This window comes from Microtus pennsylvanicus, chromosome 7 (genome assembly GCF_037038515.1).
Source record: "Microtus pennsylvanicus isolate mMicPen1 chromosome 7, mMicPen1.hap1, whole genome shotgun sequence".
NCBI classification, from domain to species: domain Eukaryota; kingdom Metazoa; phylum Chordata; class Mammalia; order Rodentia; family Cricetidae; genus Microtus; species Microtus pennsylvanicus.
Window position 1 is genome coordinate 38,020,310 of NC_134585.1, and position 27,927 is coordinate 38,048,236.

The 27,927-nt window shown below is 39.9% G+C and overlaps 1 protein-coding gene across 1 annotated transcript; it reads right to left on the minus strand.

The window, feature by feature from the left end:
- Nucleotides 1-3,278: 3,278 nt before the first annotated feature.
- Lgsn (lengsin, lens protein with glutamine synthetase domain) lies at nt 3,279-27,906 on the minus strand. The gene is made up of 5 exons (XM_075979138.1): nt 27,877-27,906; nt 17,438-17,570; nt 16,574-16,735; nt 10,334-10,500; nt 3,279-4,472 (listed from the first exon to the last, which is right to left on the minus strand). The coding sequence occupies exons 1-5, from the start codon at nt 27,904-27,906 to the stop codon at nt 3,279-3,281; spliced, it is 1,686 nt and encodes a 561-aa protein (XP_075835253.1).
- Nucleotides 27,907-27,927: the final 21 nt, after the last annotated feature.

Here is a 27,927-nt window from a genome sequence, read left to right on the forward strand (position 1 = left end):
AAGACAAATATGGAGAGATGTGTGTTCTTCATCTGATCAGGAAATTCTATGTGAAGTCTGTTTCAAGCAACAGAAGAAGGAATCATTGTTAACATCTGAGATGTTTAGAGACAGATGTTCTAACACCCGGAACAGGAAACCCTCTGCTAATGATTCTGACCAATAACCCTGCATTATAAACATTGCTAATACTGCTCTGGCTACCAAATGGCTGAAGGGACATCATGGAATATAACTGTTATGGGTTGCCAACACATTCAGTATTTACTGTGCGAACTTCAAGTTTTATTCAGACTGAAGTTTAGATCTTTCATTACATTCAAAATCACCATTTCGAGCTTCACTTTTTACTTTGTATTCAGATAATATAAAATGAAATTTTAGATTATAAGATATCTTAGAAAATGTAACTTTTACTATGCTACTAATGTTTTAGGTTTTTACTCTTGAAGCATAGTTTTTAATTTAGATTCTTATGTATACTCATTTAATAACCAACTTTAAATTCAGTAATCACATTTTCCCCTAAGCTTTGATTAGAACAATTATGGTAAATGAAAATAAGAAAGTAATTTCTGTAAAGAGATTCAAAAGGCATCCTTTTCAAGTCATAACGCAGCCATATAAATAGGTTGTGTTGGGTTTTTTTTTTAGCATAGAGCTTATATTTTTTAAAAAAAAAACTGTTCTCTTTTGGACATGTAGATCCCAAACTCTCTCATGGCCCACCTATTTTTTTGCTTGTTTTTTTTTATTTATTTATTAAAGATTTCTGTCTCTTCCCCGCCACCACCTCCCATTTCCCTCCCCCTCCCCCAATCAAGTCTCCCTCCCTCATCAGCCCAAAGAGCAATCAGGGTTCCCTGCCCTGTGGGAAGTCCAAGGACCACCCACCTCCATCCAGGTCTAGTAAGGTGAGCATCCAAACTGCATGGCCCACCTATTATCTTTGTGCTAGTCTCCCCTAGGACTGTAGCCGGCTTATCACACTAAAGGACGGTCAGCACATGCTACTGCATGGATTTCTGGTCTCTCCCTGAAGACCAAGAACATAGAGGCTGCAGCAGAGCATCCCTTGTTCCACACGAGGAAACGTAGGCACAGATCAAAGAAATAGAAAAAGAGTTAGCTAAAAATTTGCGTCTACCTGCCCCAGTTTTTCTTCGTCCTAAGCTGTGTTGGCCAACCCTCACTTTTGACCTTTTTTAATGAACTAAAGAATACAACTCCACACAGCCAGTGTGAGTCTCTAGAGAGGCTGCCATGCCGACACATGCTCTAAAACTGACTTGTAATGTGTTGTTGAATGTTTTCTGCTGACTGACTACCATCCACTTAGACTGATAACTTTCCCAATTACGTAGAGCCTTCACAATGAGACCTTACATACTGTACTTTTTAAATTATGCTGATATTTTTATAAAGACAATGAAATAAAGACTAACTGTGATTAGCTGAGTTTTTATAGCATCTTATAGACACAGTAGTAAAACCAAGAAAAACACCAGACAAGTTTCATTAAGGCCTGTGAACTTATAAAAACATTCTCTACAGCTCTATTAGAGTGACAAATAAAACAATGTTTTGCTTGAGTGGATCCCACTAGTTAACTCAGATCCCCACCCCCAACCTCAGAAACGAAAAGTTTTCAGAAACTATCTTTCATTAGACCTTTTACCTTTATCCCCCAGTCCTTAACACCCACCCAAACACACACACACACACACACACACACACACACACACTCATATATATGTACGAACAAGGAACATGGTACCTTGTAAATTTTTCAACACTCTACATTCTAGAAGAGATTGGCTAGCCTCATCTTCTAGGGGCCAGTCAGGAGAAAGGGTAAAAACAGAAAGGGAAGGCAAGGCACCTGCCGTTGTCCTCCACAGAACTTAGCTCCAGCTTCCATAGACTGCTTTGGCTTAGTCTCTGGCTGAATTTAATAACAGCAACAAATGCAACAGAGAGGAGGCACAAATAACCACGCTGATTTCCACTGTATCTTCCCACCTGACACCTTGAGCTTTAATTACCGAAAAAGGAGCTGTGTTCTGAACCTCACTTCCTTCTCACCGTGTGTTAGTTACCTCCAACCCTTATTCCATCTGTGGATTTTTATTATTTCCAAATACCTCTTCTACTGGGAGAGGAAAATAAGCTAACAGTGAAGGGCACACTGACTTCATTTACTAGATGCTAAGAAAGTTAACAAGAGGACTGGAGCTAAATTCTAGTGTTCTTCCTAAGTGTCTGCCGTCTGAAGTGAGACCACAGTCAGTTTTAATTGAACATAAAATCTCCAATTTGATCCTAAGCGGCAGAAGCGCTTTCATTTGCAAGTAAGTAGATATTGAACCTGCTCCCAAGAGATGCTAAATTTCGGTGATAAGTTGCAATATTATCACAATCAAAGAAAGACCTGGAACATTTTCTGCTCCCTGGAGAAACACCAGCCTCTGTGGCAATGTAATTAGTAATTTAAGTATGCGTTGCAGCTGCAGTCAGAGCCCGAGCTATGCAGGCAGTCATTCTCCCTCTCTGCGGAGCAGAGATGTTTCAAAGGGATGTCTGCTTTGGAAGAGTGGAGTGAAGCTGGCAGAGCAATCCAGGCCCCTTCCATCCTTCCTTCATCACGCGGTGTTTAGAGAAAGGCCTCTACCACCTTCAAGTCTGACCTCAGGGTTACCTGATTCTTTACCCTGTGGTTTGATTCTAGGGAACATTACAGCCTTGGGACCCCTGAGCCTTTAAAAAGGTGATGGAGAAGTGTGAAAAGCAAAGGAAGAACTTCTGGGCTTGTCATGTACTACATTGTGCAACTTGACATCTTTAAAACCCTCATAGTGATGCAAAGCCCACCTCAAGGTGTTTTCATTAATAAGATTTTGCTCACATATCTGTCTCCCAGATAGAAAAAGCCTATGTCTGTACATTATCTTGTTTCTTCCTCTCACCCCAGTCTTCGTAATGTTTACCTCTTTCTTTAATATATGATTATGTGGCAGTCCCCCAAACACCATCCAGGCTAACAACACAAAGGAAATGATAGACTGTCAGGCAGAGTAAGTTTGAGAATGCTGCTTCACCTCAAATTTATTGTTTATGTCTGAGATCAGAATCTCAACAGTCCCATTTCATCTCCCAGTGATTGGGGGGATGGGAAGACAAATGCCTATCTAGTATGGTTAATTACAAAGGCTCAATCTTTTCTTTCTAATAGGTTAGCTACTTGTCACAATGTCATCTCTAAAGCCAAGAGTCCCATCCTATATAAAATACTCCAGGAATTTATTTCCCTCTGCATCTGCTTCTTCATTTTCCAATTCGTACTTCTTCATGGCAACAAAATAGCGAATGAAAGTCTCTCCTAGGGCCTGCTTGAGACACTGGTCTTGCTCCAGGGCTGTGAGGGCATCTTCCATCTTCAAAGGGATCTCAGAAGGTTCTGGTTGATAGAGATCCTGGCTCTCATCGGAACTAGCACTATCACTGCTCTGAAGTCCATCCATGCCTGCAGCCACAGTGGCGGCCAACACCAGGTAAGGGTTGGCGGTGGCTGAACCTAGTTTATTTTCTATCTGGGTGCCTTTTTCACCGTGACACTTAATGTTCAAGGCACAGCTGTTGTCATTGTATCCCCACGTAGTGGGCACACTGTCCTTCAGGTCTCTGCTGTCCTTGCAGTAGCGCTTGCGGCAGCTGACGGCAGGGGCCATCAGGCAGCTGAGAGCAGCGGAATGCTTCAGGAGACCCGCCAACCACTTCTTCCCGGTGAGTGTGAGCCGCTCCACCCCGGAAGCACTGCAGAACATGTTTGTCTTTCCGCCGACATCCCAGACACTGTGAGATAAAATTCCTGAATTGCAGAATCCGGTCTCCATCACAAGGCTCGTTACATAGTTATACCTCCTGGCCACTTCCTTGACACCCGTTCTGAGGGTAAATGCATTATCGGCTGAGCTAATGCCAAATTCAGGGAGAAAACAGATCTCCATCTGCCCAGGTCTGGTAGAAGATGAGAAGCTCTCCACATTGGCCCCGGTGTGATAAAGGCCGTCAACCAGCTCCTGCATGAAGGGCTGATCATGGTTACTCAGTAATGTCGAAGCAGGAAAGGATATGGCCTTAGAATTAATCACTTCGGGCACACCAAAAATACAGAAATCATAGATGAAGGCAGACAGCAGGGAGAAGCCGGCATCCTGCAGCTGGCGCAACTGCCTCTTGGCGATGTACCTGGGGGAAGTCAGCAGAGGCTCGCCCATCACTGTGAAGGTGTCACAGATCACCCGAGCGGTCCTCTCTGCCCACGGCAAGACTCTGAAGGTCGACAGCTCTGGCAGGAGGACGATGTCACTATTGAAGCACGTGGCTCTTATGTGATTCACCTCATTGTCCTTAGGGCTCGGCATCAGTTCCAGATAACCACGGGGCATGAAAACACCGTGGATCACTTTTTCCTGAAGAAGAAAAAGGTAAATGAACTAGGTACTGAAACATGAAGACAAAACAGGGAAGAAAATCTTGGTAATAAGAAACGTAAGCTTAATAACTGTTAGTATTAACTATCAGATAAACTTTTTGGAAGATTCAAAATAAATATCCAAAAATTCAACATTGAAAGAGCTATTATTTCATAAAGACATTTTTACAATTTTTAATATTTTAATACAAGCTTTGATATGCTCTTAAATGTGGGAAATAACAATAATAAATGCTTCACATAGCTGTAAATAAATGCTTTAACGATGAAGAATGGGACAATATAGCAAAAGACAAGGGTTTATAACATTATGGAAATATTTAAAATTATTACAATCAAAAATATTTTTACAATGCATTTTATTTTATAGTACAGTTTCTAAGACTCGGGTAAGGCATTTCTTTGACTTGTTTTACAGGATTTTATTATTTACATATTTTAATTTTACTTTATATTTAAGGCGTATATTGTGATCATCTCATATATGTAAACAATGTTTACTGATCACATGCTTTCCATTGCCTCAGATTGCTGATGATAAGATATATAACAGTCATTATAAACTATGCTCACTACATACACTGTGTCAGAAAATTAAAAGTTGCAACTCCTGTGTTTTCATACTCATTAACTAGTCTTCCTCCATCTCCTCTTCCTTCCACTTTCCCAGCCTCTTGGAATCACCGTCCTATTTAGATCAACATTCTAGCATTCACATGTGAAAGGGAACATGCGGTATTTGTTTCTGTGTCTGACTTACTTAATTTAATATGTATGCTCCAGTTTCATGCATTCTGCAGCAGACTGCTGGGCTAATTCTTTTTATGTCCAAGAAATGCACAGTTTATATTTATTTCTCCACCTTTCATCCATCAGTACTAATCTAGGTTGTTTCTATATCTAATCATTGTGAATAATGCAGTGACAAGTAGATCCACTATGTGATCCTGCTCTCTCGCTTCTAGGTGAATATCAAAAAATTATATCAGTCTATAAGTAAAGCCTCCCTTGTGTTTTATTCTGTTGTAACCTCCAGCTGACTCTCAGAATTCTGCAGAAGGAATCCTACATCTTTGTTGCAGAGAAGGCTTGGGTCAGACTAACAGGTCACAAGACAGCTGTCTCAGACCCTAAGAGCCAGGACTTCTGGGAGATCTACTCATCTCTTCACTTGTACAACCCACATAAGAATTATCCTCTTGATTGTCTCACGGAGCCCTAGAAAAATCTTTCTGGGGTTGTGGACCTCTACCTCCAAAGTTACAGTTTCCAAATGTAGTGTTCAGGTCCGTGGGATCTGGGTGTCAGCAGATCAGATCACTAGTTTCAGCTCTTTTATTAATAGTTAGAATAAGTGAGCAAGTTTCTGGATGATATGAACCAGTATCCATGTCCAGCGATCAACTAGATGATCGCTGAGGCCCTTTCCAGCAATTTATCTCTTAGACCCAACAGACTTAATATTTAACTTGACTATATATCAGGCAACAGAGAAGGCATGAGATTACAAAGTAGAAGAGATGCATTTGAAACAAAATTAGAAATTGTGGAAGAATCTCAATGAGGTTTTACATGAGTGGAGAAAAGCCCCTGACTATCAAAAGTAGTTTTCATAAACTCAGTGAGCATTGTGGTGTTAATACAAACATCCTAACTCTTCACAAGTGACATTAGTTTGTTCACATCATCTGCAGAAACCAAAAAGACAGGTCACTGTCCAGAACCCACAAATCTGCAAGACCGTATGGACCGGCTCCTTCATGACCTGTCACCTTTACATACACTCTCAAGGGCCACTTTGGCCTTACTGATATAAGTCTGTGTTTTTCCCCTACTCTTATTTTTTTTGTTTTCTTTTTTTGTTGTTGGTGATGGTGGTAGTTGAGACAAGATTTCACCCAAGCCCAGGCTTGCCTTAAATGCACTGTGCTAGTCTAGAAATACATAGTTCCATTGCCTCTGCCTCCCGAGTGCTGAGATTACAGGTATTCACCACCATATCCAGCCCCCAAATTTGCTTTTACCAACAATAAAGAAGGGACTCACACACTTTTTTTGTAGTTCTACACGTGAATTTTATGCATATCCAAATGCCTGTGCATACAGGCTCACAACTTCCACCTTGTGAGATTTCTATATGGAATATCTTAATACTAAATTTCACCGAAAAAAATAATGTTATTTCCCTATTTGATTATTATTAGTTCAAAACTCTATACGGTAGTTGTGTGTATCTAAAATGAAGGGTAATATATTTTATTCCTGAAACCTCTGAGAGATCACACAATCCAAATCTGTATTGTGTTCCCTTTGCTGTGAACTGTGGGAAGCAGCTGGTCACCACTGGACTCCAGCAGTCCTTTGCAAACTAGAAGAATAGTAAAAAGTCACGCTTTGTTCTTTAGGCTATTTAATCGTGAGGTTCAGAACACTCTTTTTAATATACATACATTCTCTTTTCTTTTTGCATTTTTGGACATGTATCAGGATTTAAACCATTCTCCATTAGCTGTGGGATATATTTAAACTTCTGTATGAATAGCTTTGTCCAATACAGTAAATTATCTTAAATTATATATATGGTACTGAAGCACTGAAATGGCTACATACTTCAAGATGGATCTCTCTGAACTTGATAGAAATTCTTGCAGATTAAGTTAAAAGCCTATGACAGCTCTTATTTGGAGCACAATGAAGGCTACCTTTTGAAACAACTGACAAATTGGTTATGAGATCTATAGTAATATTTCATATTTATATTAAATCTAGGATAAAACCCACATTATCTACATATAATTTAAACCAAATCAGCCCTTTGATAGATCAAGACTCTGTAAGTTTGTTGAAAGGTTGAAGGTGCTAAGGTCTGTAGGGCATTTTGTTCAGTGTCAGGCACATGGGGACCTTTCTAACCAGTGAAGATGCCCTCGAATCATAGGTTGCCTCTTTGACCTCTTCCAGCGGTATACCAGCCTTTTCCTCAGTTCTCAGAAGATGATCTGGATTTTTGTTTTTATAAAATCAATGCTTGCATTTAAAATAGGAAGAAACACTTAGTTCAGATAAAGGATAACAGGAGGATTAAAGCTGTGCTGGAGGCAGTAGATACAGAAAAAAAATGGCATCCCTGAACTGCTAAGCGATGGGTCCCAGGCTCATGTCTCAGCAACCTCAGGCACTGAGGTTGCCTGGCTGATTTAGTTTGAGAAAAAATTTCTCTATATTATTCCACAAATAAAGACAGATTATGTTGTCGCCGCTAGTCATTCACAGTCTAGCTTAATAATTTCAATTTAGCACTTTATTTACACAAATAAAAATGATTTAAATGTATACTTAAAATCCCAGTGCTGCAAAGGGGATGTGAACATGGGCTCCCATCCCTAACCAAGACGTTATCTGAAATTGACACCCACTTGCAAAGAAAAAATTAGTTTTTTCAATTGCATCTCTCTAAGTATATTACCCATGCGTCAGGGTAGACTCCACCTTAAGCACTATATGCCCAACAAAAAGGAACTCAAGGAGACTTTTGTACATTTTTTTGTCTCCAATTTCTTTATTTGGGAGGGGTTTTTATTCCCTGTCTGACTGGTCTTTTGCTTGTGTTTCTTGGTTTTCATTTTTGGTGTGTGTATGAGAAAGAGAGGGTTTCTTGTTTTCTTAGTTTAGTTTTTTTGCTTATTTATTTTGTTCTTTAAAGAGGGATAGAAAAGGCATGGAGAGGGGAGGGGGATCTGGAAGGTGTTGGGGGAGGAGTGAAGGATTTTCAGAACAGATTATATGAAAAATTTGATAAAAAATTTGTTATTATTTTTATAAAGCCACATATAAGCTATTGATTTCATATTTTTGCCAAAGAAATTTCTCATACATAATTTTATTTATATATGTATAAATTTATATGTGTGTGTTTACATATATATGAAATTATATGTATAGTTCAGATTAACTTGTAGAAATGAACTTATATGTTCACAATAACATATCCAAAATAAATTATCTAGACTTAGATCATTAATATTTGTGATAAAAGTATGCATGGTTTATACCTTCAAAAGTTCCAACATCAATTTAAAGAGTTTTATTTCACAATACATGCTCTATGATTATAAAATTAGAATAAAAGAACAATAAACTAAAGCTATAATAAACAGAATTTGTGAAAATGGAGGCTAAGAATAAGCAAACCAATGAAAAGGAGGTGTGTTGACTTGCATCAAATTCTCAGGGTAAAACAGTTTTTTTCCAAGACAAGGCAGGAAGAAAAAGTCTTTCAATATGTGGAATATTGAAGAAGAAAATTAACGCTTTCAACCGCAGTTTCAAATGCAGACATTTTCTTCTATGTCAATGAAATCAATCTTCAGCAAATGTAAACGGAAGGATCAGCTCTATTTGGGAGAAGGGTGTTTCACGGAAGCACTAGAGTAATGTTCTAAGTGTTTAGTTTCCTAAAATCACTAGTGAAATAGATGATTAGAATTTGGTGAAACCAGAATAGCAAACAGGTTTATGTTCAGGCCAGTGTCTAAAATGCCAATTGTGTTTTATCCCCGGTTAAAGGAAATTCACGTGAATGATTGAATTATCTTCTGATCCTGCCCATAGCAATTTCACACTTTCTTATAAGAATTAACTAACGTGTAGAGTTCTTAATTGAATGTAGAAGAAACACTATAGGCTATTTACAAACAAGATCATTGATTGGTTGATTGATTGATTGATTGATCAGTTGATTGATCATGTGTATATTGTGCAAGCATATGAGTGAAGGGTTGCTCGGAGGACAACCTGTGAGAATCAGTTCTCTACTTCCACCACGCAGTTTTGAAAGATAGAACTAGGGATTTTAGTGGCAAGTACCTTTACCTTTTGACCTGTCTTGCTGACTCCCAAAGAACTTTTGAAGAAAGATATTTAAACTGTTCAAATTTTCAAAAACAACTTTGAAAATAACCAACACCAAGAAAGTATACAATTTGGTACTAAAGCAAAAAGATATGACATATTATAGAAATAACTGTAAAGCCCAGCGGCATGAGTCTGTAATCTAAACTACCTGGAAAGATGAGACAAGCGGATCATGAGGGCTAGATGAGTCAGGACTGTTCAAAAGGATCCTTTATTTGTATATGCATATAAATGTGTGTAAATAAACAAATAAATATAATTCCAGGATGCTTTAATTTTATATTTTCTTAAATATTGGTACCGGCTGATATCCCTTCCTGATAAACTTGATATTTAATAATCCCAACAAATCAGTCACCAGAATAAACACATACTATAAGCTAAACGAAACAATGCTAGAAAAATCCTTAAAGGTATCCACAAATGCAATTTTTCTTGATATCACTATTTTCAAGACCTAATATTCATTAAGTCATCTAAGGACAACTGGGGATTTTCATATCTGAATTACTGCAGAATGGATACGATTCTTATCTAGCAAATCATTTCTACTTAATCATATCTACCTTTCATGTTTGCTCTTGGGTCTTGGGTTGCAATTTCCTCATGTCAAATATAATATAATCTTTATAATTGCAATATGAAAAGAAAAGAGAGTTCTGTAGAGTAAAATTATTCAAGGCAGAAGTGCTGAAATAACCAGCCTTAATTAGTTTCCTATTTCTATTGGATATTAGAATTGCTACTGTGTGCTCATCTCCTTGGGGAGCAGTAATGTGGGGAGGGACAAGGAAAATAGCAAAACAAATTATTGCTTTTCAGCTCAAATTACTGTGTAGATTACAAGAAAATGCAGATGAGTCATAAAGAGTGTTTGCTTGCAAATGGTCATGAAATCACACTCCTCACCACTGGAAAACTCACTTGAAAAAACTGTGCGGGGATGCTCTTTGATCTGGAGACGCCGTGCAAGTCCGTTGCTTCAAAGCGTACAAACTGGAGGTGATTTCTGGCCATTTCTTGTTTAATATGTTTCATTTTCGAAGAAAGTTGAGGCGGGGTCGTGAGCTGAGCACTGTCCCTGGTGTTGTCTGTGGAGTAATAATCTGCAGTCACTAGATCAGGATGGACCGAAACAACAGGATAGATATGGTGCGTAGTCACACAGTTACAAACAAGAGAAACATATGCAGGTCACGTGGATCATAGCTTCACACAGAGATCTCACCTGTCTTTTACCTGCTTTAGAGTAATCCCAAGAGCACTGTCTAAGTGTCTAAGGACTATCAGAAAGTGTTCATCAGTTAGGACGTGTCAGCCTAAGAAGATGAGGATGTCTTAGTGCTTGCTGAAAACAATTGCTCATGGAAAACAGCAAGAAAAGACCGGAAAACAAAACAAAATAAAAAGCAAGCAAACAAACAAAAAAAGCAACCTTTGCTTATGAAGACAATGGACATCCTGACAGCATTGGAGACATATGAGTTGCCTGTAGATGCCTGTCCATTAAAACTCTGGGGCTTCTTGGATTAACCTATAATATCTAAACTGTAAGTCCCCTATGTACTTGGAAGTAAAATCGCATGTTTACTTCCTGATGTGTTGGCTCCTTTTTCCTTTCCTTTACTCTTTTCCTTCTCTTTCCTTTTGTTTTCCAGTAGTTACCTTCTGTCTTTGTAATGGCATGTGAGTCTTGGAGGTGCACCGCTCTGTCAAATTTTACAATTATTTAAACAAAGAAAGATATCAAGAATAGAAAGTGGAGATGAAAACTTGGGACAACATGGTCAATTTTTAAGTCAGAAATACAATAAAATGAATTTAAGATAGTCTGAAAATTCTAAAACTGTAAAGCTAGGAAAGATTTTGGAGACAAAGTTAGTGTAGCCAATCCATCAGCCTGAGTCCCAGAGAGACATACAAAGCCAACTAAGTCTCTCCCCCTTCTCTCTCTCTCCCTCTCTCTCTCTCTCTCTCTCTCTCTCTCTCTCTCTCTCTCTCTCTCTCTCTCTCTCTCTCTCTCTCTCTCTCTCTCTCTCTCTCTCTCTCTCTCACACACACACACACACACACACACATACACACACACACAACACTGTCAATACGGAGGCTAGAATCTAGTTTTCTGAGTTCCCCGTAAGTGTCTTGTTAACAGGGCATGAATGGACGATAGCCCACAGATGGAATGGCTGGGCCCACAGTATGCATTATAAATGCCACCATCAGGATTTTGGGGGAGGGTGACAGAACACAGAGACCCAGCACAAATCAAGACCCCCACATCCTTCCTTTGAGGCCTGGCAACCTTCCCACCCTCTCTGTGTCTCTGCTTCTCCACTGTTAAAATATTACTGACTTTGTGGGCTTGTTATGAGGATTAAACAAGGTATTTAACAGTACTGTGAGACAATAAGCACCATGTAAGTGCTACTTAACCACACAAGGTATGAGCCTAATTACACCAACTCCAGTAAATAGTCCCGTGATCGTGCCCGCATCTGAACACCCATCAATCTGTCACACCACTTACATCAAACAGCTATAATTTTTAAGTGATAACTGGGTATCAGTTTTCAAGATATAATTAGGCTTTAAAATAAGCATAAAGATTGACGGTGGAAAAACACAGATTGAACAGATTTTAAATACACGAAGCATGAGGAAAACAAATTACTGGTTCTGCCTATGCACATCTATTAGATAAAATGTCCTGTCACTGATACAACTGACTACTCTGGGACTCATGAGGGTTTGTAACTGCCTTCCATTTAATACAAACAATTCAGCTGTAGCAATTAGAATGCTATAGGCTTAATTAGCAGTTGGTGTGTTCTCACCTTACTCTGAAACATTGGGTGTTTAGCCAAAGTTGAATAAAGCTGCTTATATAAAACTCATAAGCAATTTGCAATATGAAGGTGTTCAAATAACCAGTATTGCAGACCTCATAAACTCTATATATGCTGTCAACCAGACGCTTCTCTTCTGCAAGAGAAAAGAGGTCATTCTATTGTGGCACCAGTGATGGGATGGCAGGAAGCCTTACTGGCTATTCGCCTTATCTGTATCTTCTATATGTCCTAAAATAACGTATTGCTTTATATGTTTTCCTTGACTTTCGTTTTTAATTTCTAAGCATACAAGCTAACAGGTTTCATTGTGACTTTCTTTCTTTAGACAGGGTTTCTCTATACAGCCCTGGTTATCCTGGAAAGACTGGCCTTGAACTCAGAGATCCAACTGCCTCTACCTCCCAAACACTGGCATTAAAAGTGTAGGCCACCATTGCCTAGCTCATTGTGACATTTTTTTAGTCATACGTGTCATTGTCCTTTGCTCTGTTCACTGACTTCTTCCTCTGTCTGCCTAATCCCCTTCCTTCCCTCTAAACGGTCCCACTTTTTTTTTCGAGACAGGGTTTCTCTGTAGCTTTGGTGCCCGTCCCAGAACTAGCTCTTGTAGACCAGGCTGGCCTCGAACTCCCAGAGATCCGCCTGCCTCTGCCTCACGAGTGCTGAGATTAAAGGCGTGCGCCACCACCGCCCAACCCCACTTTTATTTTACAATGAAAAAATATTCATCCACTTACAGGCAGCCACTCAAGGTAGCTATTTCATCACCACCTACTTCTCAAACTGGTTCTATATCTAAGAAGTAGTCAGAAAGAGCCCTGCCCTCAAAAATACCTTAAATTACAATATGGGGAAACTATAGGCATTAAACATGCCATCAGAGAGAAAGGTGAGGTAGCTCGGTGAGATGAGGAACTGCAAAGACTAACGCATGGTCATCTGGAATAGTCATGAAACATGACCGCACTGTAGACAGGTCAACCCCAGATTCATGGGGAGCCCATCCATGCCGAGCGGAGGCTGAACAATGACCACATGCCTTCATGTTCTAGGGCAGTCATAACTGGTGCTTAAGATGAAGTGGCTTAATAGAAATCTATATCGTTTCACCTGAAGACTAGAAGTCCCAGATCAAAGATAATTGGGGGATGTTTCTTCGGAGGCTTCTCTCTGTGACCTTGAGTTGATTATCGACTTCAAAATCTCCCAGTGATCTTCTCTGTTCGAGTCCCTGCCTTAACATCTCCTTCTGAGTACAGCAGTAACACTGGGTACATTGTACTTCAATTGCCTTTTTAAAGATCCTGACTCCAAATGCAGTCTAAGGTGCTGAGGGTTAGATCTATGAGAATTTTAGAGAGGTATATTCCAGCTAAGTGTATTATCCCCTTTCCATATTCTTTAGCACCCTTCTTGCCATGTTTCAGAGTCACCTGTTTGCTGTCTAGATGTTATTCTTCTGCATATCTCCCACGAGAGCGGGACATAGTTCCGCCTGCTTCCACAGCTTCGGTACCTATAGAGATGTCAGCCACAACAGGCATTGAGTAAATAGTGGCTGAGCATACGCATGAATGAATAAATTAATAAATACATCCTGTATGAGACGACCTTGTATAATTATTAAGTAAAAACTGACATCATATATTTTAGAATGTATAGCGTTAGTAGCAATTTTTTTTTTCATTTAAAAGGTCACTTCTTTCACAAAAGAGGAGAGCCTGATCTAACCTAATTTTATTTTCAAAGCAACAACTCATCTTGCTGCATCCTAGTCTGAATATCTTCCCTTCAAATAAATCACATTTGTTACTTCCAATTAAGCCTTTCGGTCAGTCTTTCTCAGCTGTGTATGATGAATAGCGGGCAGATAATTACCGGTTCAGGGGCTCATTTGTTTTTCTTCCAGTGTGATTTCTGGAAGGTGTTCTCCTATCCTATCCCCTCAGAGGACTAATAAATTACATCAATGCGCTTTTATAGAGGAAGTTTTAGTGCTTTGTTTAGAGGAGAAATAGAAAAAGAAAATTAAAGAAAGGAAACCTCAAAGCTCAAGAGCATCTCGAAGGCCTTGGAGAAGTGTCATCTGCATTCTGAGGTGATGAGGACATAGTCACTTCCCAAGAAAGCTACCGTGGCTTATAAAAGGGCTTCCAGAAATACCAGGTTCCGAGATGGCTCGGCAGGTAAAGGTGCTTGCAGTGCAGCATGATGTTAGGAATTTGATCCCTCTACCCCAGGATGGAAGGAGAGAACTGAATCCCAAAAGCTGTCCTCTGACCTCCACATGTGTTCCATGAACATACCTGAACACACATATCATATAACACACACTAATAGTAACATAGCAAGAAAACTAATTATTATTTATTTAAACAAAACAGAAATACAAATTCAGAAATGGGGACAAATGGGACAAAATGTACTCTGTAACACGGACAGCTTGTTCCTGGGATTCTGCCCACCCTACCTGGAGCCCACGGGCCTTCAGTTACGGGGATACCACGTGCATGACTACCATGAGAATACCTAGTTAGGGTGATGAAGCCCCGTCCTCCAGGCACAGTGGCAGTCGCAAACAGTGCTGCAGAGTCCAGGTAGCACACTAAACAGGTGCAAGCCATAGAAAAGGCGAGGAGATAAGCAGACGGCCAAACAACATGGGAGCGAAGAAGCTAGTCTTTAAAAACTGAGTTATTTTTGGAAAAAATCTCAAAGCAGTTGAAAAAAATGACATCAAAATTGCCTGTACTTATTTGAGGGAATGGTTTTCACATTTATTTTTATGTGCTATACTGGTGGTTTGTTTGGAATTACAGGCTGTAAAAGCTTAATCCATCCTGTTCAATAATGGTGCCCACACTCCTAGTCACAGCCACGTACAGAGAGAGTGAGAAGCACAGAGGGTTTCGGTTTAAGATTCAAATGGCTAAATTCCATCTTTATTTCTCTGTCTGAAACTAGAGCATAAAAATCAAAACATGCAAAAACATATAAATCATGCGTCATATAGGCAACATGGTCAACATGCTTTATTAGTCTTCCCAACAAAAGCAGCCACAGGCAACACGTATTTGCAAAAAGCATCCATTAAGCCGAATCTGGCCAATGAGCTATAATTTGTTGCACACCTCATGTTCTTACTCCAGCCCTCCACTCTGTCATTGGTGTTATCTGTTCCTAGTATGCAAAGATGGCAAAATGAATTTTCTTCGCTCCATAGAGTGCACAAAACAAGGCACAGGGGACATGAGGGGTGAGAATTGCCGTGACAAAGAGTTGTCCTTAAAACGGGGAAGTATATTTAGCACTATCAAGGCAAGCTGTTAGAAGCTTGAGAACTTTCTCCAGCTGGAGGTAAATTAGATGGTAAATTGGACGTGGGAACAAAGGGAAACTCAGACCAATTCCAAACAGAAGAAGCATCCAGGCCATTGCTGCTCCCTCAGATGTAAAACCAGAGAAACTCTTCTGAGAGGAAGGAACCCCATTTTACAGGGAAGCAACCTAACAAGGACCTGGGTTCTTTCCACATCTTAAATGAAATTGGATGTGAATCTGTGGTTTTGACTGAACTGGCCTTGCCCTGTAGTCAGACTGATGAATATCTTAAGTATCACCATAGAACCTTCATACAGCAACTGATAGAAACAGAGGCACTGTACTGAGCTCCTGAAGTCCAATTGAAGAGTGGGAGGAATGAAAATATGAGCCAAACAGTCAAGACCATGATGGGTACACCCACTGAAACAGTCTACCTGAGCTAATGGGAGCTGAGCTAATGTCCAACTTCAGCTGGACAGGGAAGGAAACAGTATAGGTCCAAACTAGTTCCTCTGAATGTGGGTGACAGTTGTACAGCTGGGGCAGACTGTGGGTCTACTGGTAGTGGCACCAGGATTTATCCCTACTGCTTGTACTGGCTCTTTTGGAACCTGTTCTTTTTGGATGGATACCTTGCTCTGCCTAGATATAGTAGGGAGGGCTTGGAATCTTTAGGGAAGAAATGTTCCTTATCCTCTCTAAGGAGTGGATGGAGGGGTCAGGTGGGGAGGTAAGTGGAGAGACTGGGAGGAGGGGAGGAAGTGAGAACTGGGATTGGTGTGTAAAATGAAAAAAAAAGATAGTTTGTTTTCTTTTAAAAAATAAAAATAAATAAAATAAAACTTTAAAAAAAGAAATCCTCTTTTCCTGACTCTGGGGCTGGCATTTTCACCATCAACACATCATCTTAACTGCAAAGGTAGACTTGGAAACAGTGGCTAGAAACCCTTCCCTGTTCCCTCCAGAATCCTTCCAGGTAATGGCTTACCAGCATTGGAGTTGAACTCGGCATCAGGAACACTGGCTGGGGTGCTGGCAAGTGATGATTTTACCACTGGCATCTGATCCGGGGCATCTTTGTCATTGTGGGAGGGACAAGACTCAGAAGAGCCAGGTTTGCTGAGATCTGATGTTTGGTTTCCAGACCTTTCTATGGTGATAATGGGAAATGTCAAAACATGTTAGAATTGTTTTCAACTGTCTTTAACACGGCTTGGAAAGAAATGTTAGAAAAAATGCCATTTCCTACACAGTGACATGCCAAACAAGGACACTAGGTGTGGTCTGTCCTAGATGCAGGCTGTAAGGAAGTACATGGTCTGAAATTTAAAAAAAATTAAAACAATAATAAAACCTGTTAAAGTCTGCTTTTTATTGTTACCATGAGCTAATAATTCCTTTTGCCTCTTCTTTGAAACACCAGGAGTTACCTTGTTTATACTGACCTCCATTTAGCACTATTTCGGATCTAGTAGAGTATTGTTGGAATTTCAGCCTGTAGATAGAAACTCTCCAGACTTTTTCTGTAGATAGAAACTCTCCAGACCTTTCCTGCAGTCTTGCAGGTCCTTAGCTATAATCTTCACATTCCTTCTCAGTGCAGAAGAAAGCTTCTCTTCCACTCTGCTTTGCATCTCCCAACCTACACCCCTCTCTTGGATTCTAAATACTTTGATTGGCTATTTCTATGCAGTTAATATAAGCTACATTTACCATCCTTCATGTAGCAATACTTCGCATCTTGCTGTCCTCTTGCTTCTCCTGAAGACGAGAAATGTTTTATAGAAATGAACATGAAATAGAAACTGGCCACTGGCCACACCACTCATGGAAGGTCACAGTAGACACATACCGTTGAAACTGGCCATGGTGATTTCTCCCCCATCCGCTGGGCAAAAATGTGGCTTGGTGACTCTTTTCCTTGTCCTTCTCAACTTGTTCATCCTGCTGCCTTCAGTTTCATTACCTTCATCTTTTGCTGTGTCCTGTCGTAATTAGTAAATAGAGACCCACATAGCATTCCTTGCAAGCAGCTGAACCGCGTGTGTGTGTGCAGTTGGACAGTCGGGTTTAAATTGAACACAAGCCATTCTTTAGAGGAAGTAAACTGTCACTTCCTTATCCCTTCCAGTGACTCAAAGAGACTGAATTGTCTCTACTGCCTTTGAAAATCGTTAAATTAGGTTCTTGTCTAACTATTCAGTATTTCTTATTTATACTTCAAAATGTTTTCAATTGTTTAGTCCTTAATAACTGATTTAAAAACCTATTTCTTTTTTTTAAGTCTTATATTTATTAACTTTATGTTTTCTAATCTTTTTTTGCCAAAAGAACAGGACCTGAAATCTTTGGATTCTCCTCCTTTCCCTCACCCTCCTTTGCCCTCCCTCATCCTTTCTCATCTTCTCTCATCCTCTTTCACCCTCCCTCACTCTCCCTCACCCTCCTTTGCCCTCCATCACTCTCTCATCCTCCCTCACTCTCCCTCACTCTCCCTCACTCTCCCTCACTCTCCCTCACTCTCCCTCACTCTCCCTCACTCTCCCTCACTCTCCCTCACCCTCCTTTGCCCTCCATCACTCTCTCATCCTCCCTCACTCTCCCTCACTCTCCCTCACCCTCCTTTGCCCTCCATCACTCTCTCATCCTCCCTCACTCTCCCTCACCCTCCTTTGCCCTCCATCACTCTCTCATCCTCCCTCACTCTCCCTCACCCTCCTTTGCCCCCCATCACTCTCTCATCCTCCCTCATCCTCCTTGCATCACTATTTACTTTGATTTAAAAAGGAGTTTCATTCACTTATGCCTTTTTTTTTTTTTTGGTTTTTCGAGACAGGGTTTCTCTGTGGTTTTGGAGCCTGTCCTGGAACTAGCTCTTGTAGACCAGGCTGGCCTCGAACTCACAAAGATCCGCCTGCCTCTGCCTCCCGAGTGCTGGGACTAAAGGCGTGCGCCACCACCGCCCGGCTTTATGCCTTTTTTGAAACTTGACTTTTTAAACATTTTTCATTAGCGCATGAAAGTGAGCTTCACCATGACATTCTCATACATGTACTAATACACCTTGTCCAGGTGCCACCGTGACATTCTCATACATGTACTAATACACCTTGTCCAGGTGCCACCGTGACATTCTCATACATGTACTAATACACCTTGTCCAGGTGCCACCGTGACATTCTCATACATGTACTAATACAGCTTGTCCAGGTGCCACCATGACATTCTCATACATGTACTAATACACCTTGTCCAGGTGCCACCGTGACATTCTCATACATGTACTAATATAGCTTGTCCAGGTGCCACCATGACATTCTCATACATGTACTAATACACCTTGTCCAGGTGCCACCGTGACATTCTCATACATGTACTAATACACCTTGTCCAGGTGCCACCGTGACATTCTCATACATGTACTAATACAGCTTGTCCAGGTGCCACCATGACATTCTCATACATGTACTAATACACCTTGTCCAGGTGCCACCGTGACATTCTCATACATGTACACAATACACCTTGTCCAGGTGCCACCGTGACATTCTCATACATGTACTAATACACCTTGTCCAGGTGCCACCATGACATTCTCATACATGTACTAATACACCTTGTCCAGGTGCCACCATGACATTCTCATACATGTACTAATACAGTTTGTCCAGGTGCCACCGTGACATTCTCATACATGTACACAATACACCTTGTCCAGGTGCCACCGTGACATTCTCATACATGTACTAATACACCTTGTCCAGGTGCCACCGTGACATTCTCATACATGTACTAATACACCTTGTCCAGGTGCACCCCCCTTTTACCCCTCTTGGCTCTATTCCTCTGCTCTTGGGATTGATTTTAAATTTATTAGAAAGTCTCACTCAAATTACTTCAAAGCTGGATAAAAATCTAAAATACATAAAAAGGAAAATAGCCAAAAATAATCTACTTATAACTGTTAACAAGAATTTTCAGGCAGGGAGTTAGACAGTGAGCAAGGTTGGGGAGTGCACGCCATTGCTGGCAGTAGAAACAATCACCCCCTTCAAGCATGGGATACAAAAGCAGTCACTGAAAAAGAAATTTTAATCTAGTGTTTTGTTTTAGGGTGTGTGTGTGTTTGCACACTTCAAATTTTTGCTTGAAGGGCGAGGAAAGTGACAAAGTCAAAGCAAAGGCTATTCTAAATGTTTTGAGCCGTTGTCTCTTTAGAGAGCAGGCTTGGAAGGGCTCATGTCTGGGGGAAAGTCGTATGAATATGTATCCAGAGCAGTTGCAGGCAGAGCTGTGCCAATTCATCATAAAACCAATTCAGTCTCTGAAAACAAAAGAGGAGTTTTCTCTGGCGGAATGTAACTGTGATGCATTGTGATTATTGTTATCGGGTTAGATATACTTCATGAAACAGTCTTTTTACTTTATTAATTTTCAGGTCAGCATACAAAGAAACGAGTTTGATAGATTATGTTTTCTTGTAATTATATAACATCAGAAAACTATAGTCTTTTCACTTCAGATTGTCTTATATTTGATTGTATAGGACTTATTAGGATAATTTATTTTTCCTAATACTTTAGGATGTTATTCAAATATTTACATAAATTTCCCAGTATGTTTTTGATAAGATCAAACAGTAATATTGGACATGCACTTATTTCCAAAATTGGGTAACTAGAGATTCTGGTTTTGAATGTCTTCACATGGACATATCTCAGATATTTACAGAAATGCTGTTTCTAAAAGTACGCATGTATCACTGGATTTTTACCTGGCTGACATTTGTCTTAGTCTGAGCTTCTCAGGAATTCTTTCAATTTATAGATTGAAGGAATTATGCAAAACGAAGGTTAAAACACCTCCAGCTCCAAACAATGATGTTAACTGAATAAACACAAGTGTCACAGCATGCTAGGTTATACATATTGTCACACAAATTTCCGGGCATAACCCTTGAGATAAGGATTCTTCGGTTTAAAAATGAACAAGGCCACAATAGTCCAAGGAAGGTGACGTTCTCATAAAAGTATTCTTGTTTTTCCAGATTCCCTTCTTCTTCAAAACCAAAGGATCCAGTCAATTCTCTGCCCTTGCATGAGCCAACCAAGAGGGAAGTTCTTGTGACAAAAGCAGGAATAATTAATGAGGTACCAACTTGAGAAATCCAGCAGTAAGAGTCCCAAACACTGAAGTGCAGGCATCATACTTAAGAAGCTTCTTTTTTTTAAAGGGGAGGAGTTGGTCCTAATAAAAAATACACTTTGTTCTCTCTTTTTTATATATATTTTATTTTTTTTAAATTTATTTATTGAAGATTTCTGTCTCCTCCCCGCCACCACCTCCCATTTCCCTCCCCCTCCCCCGATCAAGTCCCCCTCCCTCATCAGCTCAAAGAGCAATCAGGGTTCCCTGACCTGTGGAAAGTCCAAGGACTACCCACTTCCATCCAGGTCTAGTAAGGTGAGCATCCAAACTGCCTAGGCTTCCCCAAAGCCAGTACGTGCAGTAGGATCAAAAACCCCATTGCCATTTGAGTTTTCTCTTCTACTGTAAGTAGATTGACCATTGCCATAATAACTGAAACAAATGTACTAGGCCTCCTGGCTGTCCCACTATAGTACAATATTTTTATTCTTAATCTTGGATTTGTACCCCGCTACAGTATGAATGATGACTTGATGAAAAAAAAAACCTACCAAAACATAGTCATTACAATATGACCAGGAGAACATCAGTTATTATATTTATCACAAGAACACAAGGATTAGGTGATTTTTCTCAAGGTCATTGTAATAGACAAGTAAGAATTCAAACCTAAGCCACTCTATTTGGGGTGCTTTCCTCAATGTCACAGTCAATCATATGACCTAAATCAAATTCCATTCCTATTATATAATATTACCTATTGAATTCATTAAAAAATGCTTTATTTGTTTATTATCTATTCTCTTCCAGTAATATTTTAAAGTACTTTTTCCTTTGAAATGGTTGAAATCTCCTTATTAATTCTTGTCACTAGAAACTCGGAAGAGCAGCGACTCAGCCTGCCATGAATAAGGCAAAATCAAAGATGTAAAAATGAAACATTATTCACAAAGACTCTTGCAGTGCAGTTCAGGCATTAAAATGTTTTCATAGAGCAGCTGAAGTCATTTATAATATGTATAATGAGGTAGTCTTAGGTCACCATAGGTCAGGGACAGCAAACTCTAACGCCATGATAACAGACAGAACCAGTGGACCGGGACTGAACAAAAGCAGATGCTCCCTCTAGGAAGGAGCTGACACTGGCTCTGTCTGCCCAATGCCTGTCAAAGTATTGTCCCAGAACTGTCAATCCTACACATTGCCAAAGCATTCCAAAGACAAGAGTTCAGTTAGTATTTTTATCTAGTATAGAAAACACTCAGTTTTGTCCTGATGTTTTAATGTATATATAGCTTTGTACTGTGCTCATCATATTCAACCCTACTTCCTTCCCCATCTCTCCTGCCCCATCTTGCAGAAAAACATGGATTTCTTTCCATTATACTTTACATGATTTCTAAATGTTGGGAATTAATTTAACATAAAAGACAAGGGATGAAGAAAAGTTTCTCAACTCTCTCACAACTGGAAAATGTGTGACTGACTCTACTGGGCTTCTGGGTACAACTGAACAGTGGTACCTCTGTCTGTCTGTCTGTCTGTCTGTCTGTCTGTCTCTCTCTCTCTCTCTCTCTCTCTCTCTCCCAGAAGCTTTACTTGGTGTGACACTGAAGGACAACAAGACTCAAATACCTCATAAACGCACAAATGATAACAGTTTAGGAACACATTACAGGGCTGGAGGAGATGGTTCAGCAATTAAGAGAACTCAAAAAGACTAGACATCAAAAAAATCCAATGAAAAATGGAGTACATATCTGAACAGATATTTCTCAATAAAATAATCTCAAATGGCAGAGAAACACATAAAGAAATGTTTACCCTCCTTAGCCATCAGGAAAACGCAAATCAAAACAACTCTGAGATTCCATCTTACACCTGTCAAAATGGCTAAAATCAAAACACAAAATAATAACTTCTGCTGGGAAGGATGTAGAGGAAGAAGAAACACTCCTTCATTGCTGACGGGAGTGTAAACTTATACAGTCACTTTGTAAATAAATATGGAGGTTTCCCAGAAAACTGGGAATCATTAGACCACAAGACCCAGCTATACCATTCTTGGGTATGTACGCAAAGGATGCTCAATCATACCACAAGGACATTTGCTCAACTATGTTCATAGCAGCATTATTCAAAATAGCCAGAGCCTGGAAACAACCTATATGCCCCTCAGTTGAAGAATGCATAAAGAAAATGTGGTATATTTTCACAATGTAGTATTATTCAGCTGTTAAAAACAATGACATCAGAATGGGAAAAGATCTTCACCAACCCCACATCAGAGGACTGATCTCCAAAATATACAAAGAATTCAAGAAATTGTTCATCAGAAGAACAAATAATCCAGTAAAAAAAAAATGAAGTACAAACCTAAACAGAGAACTCTCAACAGAGGAATCTAAAATGGCTGAAAGACACTTAAGGAAATGTTCAACATCCTTACTCATCAGAGAAATGCAAATCAAAACAACTCTGAGATTCCATCTTACACCTGAAAGAATGGCCAAGATCAAAAACACTGATGACAACTTATGCTGGAGAGTTTGTGGGGAAAAAGGAACACTTCTGCATTGCTTGTGGGAGTGCAAGCTGGTATAGCCCCTTTGGATATCATTATGGCAGTTTCTCAGAAAATTAGGAAACAACCCTCCTCATGACCCAGCAATACCACTTTTAGGCATATACCCAAAGGATGTTCAATCATGCCACAAGGACTTGTGCCCAGCTATGTTCATAGTAACATTGTTTGTCATAGCCAGAACCTGGAAACAACCTAAATGTCCCTCAACTGAAGAATGGATAAGAAAAATGTAGTACATTTACACAATGGAGTACTACACAGCAGAAAAATATAATGACATCTTGAAACTTTCAGGAAAATGGATGGATCTAGAAAACATCATATTGAATGAGGTAACCCAGACACAGAAAGACAATTATCATATGTACTCACCATAAGTGGTTTTTAAACATAAAACAAAGAAAACCAGCCCTCAAATCACAATTCCAGAGAACCTAGACAACAATGAGACCCATAAGAGAGACATATATGGATCTAATCTACATTGGAAGTAGAAAAAGACAATCTCTTGAATAAATTGAGAGCATGGGAAGCTTAAGAGAGGGTTGAAGGGGAGGAGAGAGGCAAGTAGGGGAGCAGAGAAAAATGTAGAGCTCAATAAAATCAATTTAAAAAATTTTTAATGGAAAATTAGAAAGTACTGGATAGAAGTAGAAAAATAATCATCCTGAGTGAGGTAACCCAGACCCAGAAAGACAAACATGGTATGTACACACTCATAAGTGGATATTAGCTATAAAGTAAAGGATACCATGCTATAATCCACAGACCAGAGAGGGTAGGAAATAAGGAGGGCCCAAAGGGAGACAAATGGACCTCCCTGCGATGGGGATATAGAAGAGATCTCCTGGGTGGACTGGGAGCATGTGGACATGGGAATTTGAGGGATCTGATTGGGAGATGGATGTGAAGGAAGAGAATTGAAAGGAATGGGGGGATATTCAGCGTCAGGTAGAAAACATATGTGAAGGATCCTCCCATATATCTACAAGAATGACCTCAGCCAAGACTCCTAGCAATTGTGGATTCCTATCCTGAACTGCCATCTTCTGTGATCATATTGGTAACCATCCCAATTGTCATCAAAGAGCCTTCATCCAAATACTGATGGAAATAGGCACAGACACTCAGCTAATTAGACTGAGTGCAGGAAATCATGCTGAAAAGAGGGAGGAAGAATTGTAGGATCCAGAGAGGTCAAAGACATCACAAGAAAACCCACAGAAATAACTAACCTGGCTCATAGGAACTCACAAAATTTGAACCATCATACCAAAGAGCTTGCATGGGACTAACCAAAGCCCTCTACATGTATGTGACAGTTGTGTGGCTCGGTCTATTTATGGGACTCCTAACGATGGGATCACGAACTGTCCCTAATGCTTTGAAAGGCTCTTGGGAACCTATTTCTCATACTGGGTTGCCTTGCCCAGCCTAAATACAAAGGAAGGTGCTTAGTCTTATAGCAACTTGATACAACATGCTTTGCTGATACCCATAATAGGCCTGCCCCTGTCTAAACAAAACAGAAAAGGAGGAGTGGATTGAGGGGGAAGAAGGGAGATGGGGGGAGAGAACAGAAGAATAAAGAAAGGGAAATGCAGTTGGGGTATAAAAATAATTAGTTAATTGATTGATTTTTAAAAGAGAAACAGAAAGAAAAGAGTGTATGCTGTTCTTTAAGAGGACTTGAGTTCGATTTTTAGTACCCACTTCAGGTGGCTCACAATCACATGTATCTCCAGTTTCAACTAATTTGACACCCACTTCTGCTCTGCACAGGCATCAAAACACGCATGTGTGCACACATACACACATATATTTTATACGCATACATCTAAATAAAAATAAAATCTTTAAAAAGGAAGAACATATACCAACTATATGCCAGTTCAGAGAAAGATAAGATTAGCCCCAAGTCTCTTACCTTTTAAATGTTGATACCAAGATGTCGACCCAACTAGTAGAATGCAGGGTATCAAATATTTAACTGAAAGTAAATGAACTCTGTTCATGAGAACACGAATCGTCACTGTGGGAGTCCAGGATGCTGAGAAGCTGAAACTAGATACTAGAGAGTCTTCTACAAAGTTACTCTAGTTAATGAGTGATTGGGAGTTCCCCAAAGCCCCAGGGGACCAGAAGAACAATTGAGAAAGATTTTCAACTTTGCTTTATTTTCCTAAGAGAAGAGCCATCTCAGCTGTTCTCAGCCCAGTCCATTTAGAAGTATGTTCCTCTTATCAAGTATTTAACTACATAGTTTTCATTGATTGTGCCATTGTGTTAGACAATCAGTGACCGGTGTACATTAACTGTTGAAGAGAGGGTGGCCATGGTTATCATTACCCAGATACTCTGTGTCTCCAAGGCTCTTCCTTAGGAAAGTGCTTCATTCTGTGTTACCTCAGGGGCCAACCTCAGGATGGCCTTCAGTGTCCTATCTGAGCATCTCCAGGTTCTCAACACAATAAGCTAACAGACCCTCCCAGGAAGGTGAGGGCATTAAAAGCAGTGTTAGGATTCTCAGAGGGATTAACATGGCCAGCAGACTCTTGTATGGACTCTAAAGTAGTTTTGTCTTTAGTTAATGGGGACTATGGTAGAACATTTTTTTCAATCATAAAAAAAAGGCCCTAGGTTCCATCTCTATCATCAAAACATGAAATGAGTGGATATACTATTTTATTAGTTCAGTCATTACACAGCAAGAGAACCTAGACTAAGCTTATATAAAACTAAGCTCATTTGCGCTGACAATAAAGTATGAGGAAAACCAGATTGCAATGGCTGAGCATAAGCACAGGAATGCAATTGTGTTGATTAATTGGCACAAATAGACAATTCTAATTCGTCTAAATTCAGATAGTCTCAAAATTCCACAACAACAGGTTGATCTGATCTGGGACATTTCCAAAAGAGCAGCCTTTCCCACCTCTGAAGTCTCTCTGATCTGGTCGTCAGTCATTTCCTAATCCCCAACATCCATGAGGAACACTCTGTATCACAAGTCATTCATGTGGGGCCTTATTTTACTCATCACTGTGTCCCTTTTGAACCTCATTCTTGTGGCTTAATATAAGTCTGTCATTGTGAATTTCAGCTTGCTGCCTTGATCAAATTACAGAGCCTTAACCTAAAGAAATTCTGTCAAGCATTAAATTCAAACCCTAATTGAACTTAAAAGTTTCCTTTCCAATATAGTAACCGGTGTTATTTAGGGTCTAAATATCACTGGTTTTATTCATCGACTTTTAATTTTCTTTAATGGTTACATTTTTAATGCCAATCCTCTAAAAATCCTTCTTTAAGTCCCCTGTGTAACCATCCATGGTTTGAGATAAAAATCATCAATTTACCAAGCACTCTAATTATACTGATGGGAAGTTCATGAAAAGAAAATCAAGTTTAAAAAAAAGTGACTGTCAGCAAGTTGTAACCTCTGCTACAAATACTGGACTCAAAAATCTATAGTCATCAAAGTTATAAGAATATATCACAGAGAAAAGAAAAAGATATGCCTCTAGTCACCTTAAAATGTGTTACTCAAGGAAAAGGAAAGGAAAATAGTGAAAATATTGACTGAAGACATATTGGCAGGAACACACCATAAACTTACATCAGATGATCTAAATGTGTGTTATTGGCCCAAGGTTTCTACTCTACTGACTTGGTCTAATAACCTCCCCATGGAGAGTAAGTGAGTCCAGTGACAGTCTACCAGTGGAATCTTGAGAGCAGCCTAGAGCAAAACACAGTTACTGTATCATGGAGATTCTTTTCAGTGAGTTCACTATTTAGAAACAAATGCTTCTGCTGGACTTGGTGGTGGTATGTGCCTTTCATCCCAGCACTGGGGAGGCAGAGGTGGGTGAAACTCTAGTGAACTGAAAGGTAGCCTGGTCTACATAGTGAATTCCAGGTCAGCCTAGACTGCTTAGTGAGACCCCATCAGTAGTAGTAGTAGTAGTAGTAATAGTAGTAGTAGTAGTAGTAGTAGTAGTAGTAGTAATATAGCAAAATTACTAAAGAAAAAGTGTTCCTGTTACTCATCCTTTGTCACCTTGAGGCCCCACAGTCTCTCCTCCCTGTCCCTGCAGCCAGCATTGCCTTCTCCTATGACTGCTACCTCCATAAATCACAATGATAATCACATTCCTGCTTTGCTGAGGCTTCATCCATCATTCTCTATCATCTCCATCATTTTTAGAAAAGTTCAGATTACTGTTCTCTGAGGCCTGGGACAATCCAGCTTCAGCCATTTTTCCAGCTTCCACATTGGGTCCTTTCCTATGCAAACCCCATCTCCATCTATTCCACTAGCTTTATCCTTCCTTATGTCCATATTTCCTTCTTCCCTAGGACACTGTTGGCTACCCAGCTACCCCCATTGAGGAATGTGAACTGTTCTGGCCACATCTAAACACTAATACTGTAGGTGGATTGCTATGGCTCCTCTCTGAGGTAGTTAGAACTGATCAGCTTGAAATACTTTACTTTCTGTGTATCTCCCTTTCTCTGACACCAGCCCTGATTGTCAGCCTGCTTGCCCTTACCCCAAGTGTCTCAGTTTCGCTGATCTCCATTCTCCCTATGTGCCTGCCCAC